This window comes from Hipposideros armiger, unplaced genomic scaffold, assembly GCF_001890085.2.
Source record: "Hipposideros armiger isolate ML-2016 unplaced genomic scaffold, ASM189008v1 scaffold_1446, whole genome shotgun sequence".
Lineage (NCBI taxonomy): Eukaryota > Metazoa > Chordata > Mammalia > Chiroptera > Hipposideridae > Hipposideros > Hipposideros armiger.
The window spans coordinates 219,654-220,557 of record NW_017732796.1 but is presented as its reverse complement, the minus strand read 5'-3'; the positions used below and the strand labels follow the sequence as shown (position 1 = coordinate 220,557).

At 28.3% G+C, this 904-nt stretch overlaps 1 protein-coding gene across 1 annotated transcript in view; it reads left to right on the top strand.

Moving 5' to 3' along the window:
- The window catches only part of ARMC3 (armadillo repeat containing 3), a gene marked incomplete at its 5' end in the record, with an annotated part of 83,107 nt that overhangs the window by 23,237 nt on the left and 58,966 nt on the right, over window positions 1-904 (top strand). Inside the window, one exon of the mRNA XM_019633941.1 lies at window positions 183-192. Within this exon, the coding sequence (XP_019489486.1) occupies window positions 183-192 (10 nt within the window). The remainder of the gene's footprint in view (window positions 1-182; window positions 193-904) is intronic.

Here is a 904-nt window from a genome sequence, read left to right as displayed (position 1 = left end):
AAGGCACTATTCTAGAAGATAAGGCTAAACAATGAATAAGTGAATAAATATTTGTTGAATAGGCATAAAGATGTATTTCCTGTGGAATGCAGAGTTTGACATTTATTTTTTAGCTCAACTTTATAAATTATATTGTACAGTTCTTTTTGTCTTTATTTTTAATTTACTTTGATCTATCACAGATGAAGAGTGGTATGTTAGAAGTTTCCCACTATGTTACTTCTGTTTATTTTCTCTTGTAATTTTATTGTAACTAATTTTGCTGTATTTAATATTGTTTTATCTCCACTACTGATTTTTTTTAAAACCTCACTTATTGCTTTTCAACTTTAAATTCTAATATAATATTAAGATTGCTTTGTATTACCAAACACAGTCTTGGCAGAAAACAGCTCTGTAAACTCCAGATGGTTTAACTAAAGAGACAAATGAAGAAACTACTCTCAGAAGTACAGTTAGCATTAAGGGAACAAACAAGAGATGGTGAGGTCCCTGCAAAATAGCAAAATTGAGAAACTTTCACTACCACTAGTTCCAAAGACAAGATGATGAAACATTGTTAGATTTATTTTTACAACTATTTTATTTGGCCTTATTTATGACATCACATTTTATGCTTTCTGTTTTCTGTTTTTCTATGCAGTCTCCTTTGTTTTCTTTCTTTCTCTTTCTTTCTTGTTTGTTATATAGATTTTTTAAAATAAATGGTTATTTTAAAGATAAAGTTATAATATTTTGCTTCCATAACTCTTCCCCTTCCTGATATTTGTAAATTTCATAGGGGATTATAGATTCTCCTCACTAAAATCTATATAAACCTCTCTTTTTTAAGAATCACTTTGCCATTACATTCAATTTCATCCATATTTACCATTTAGAATTATGTACATATCAGATCTGCTTC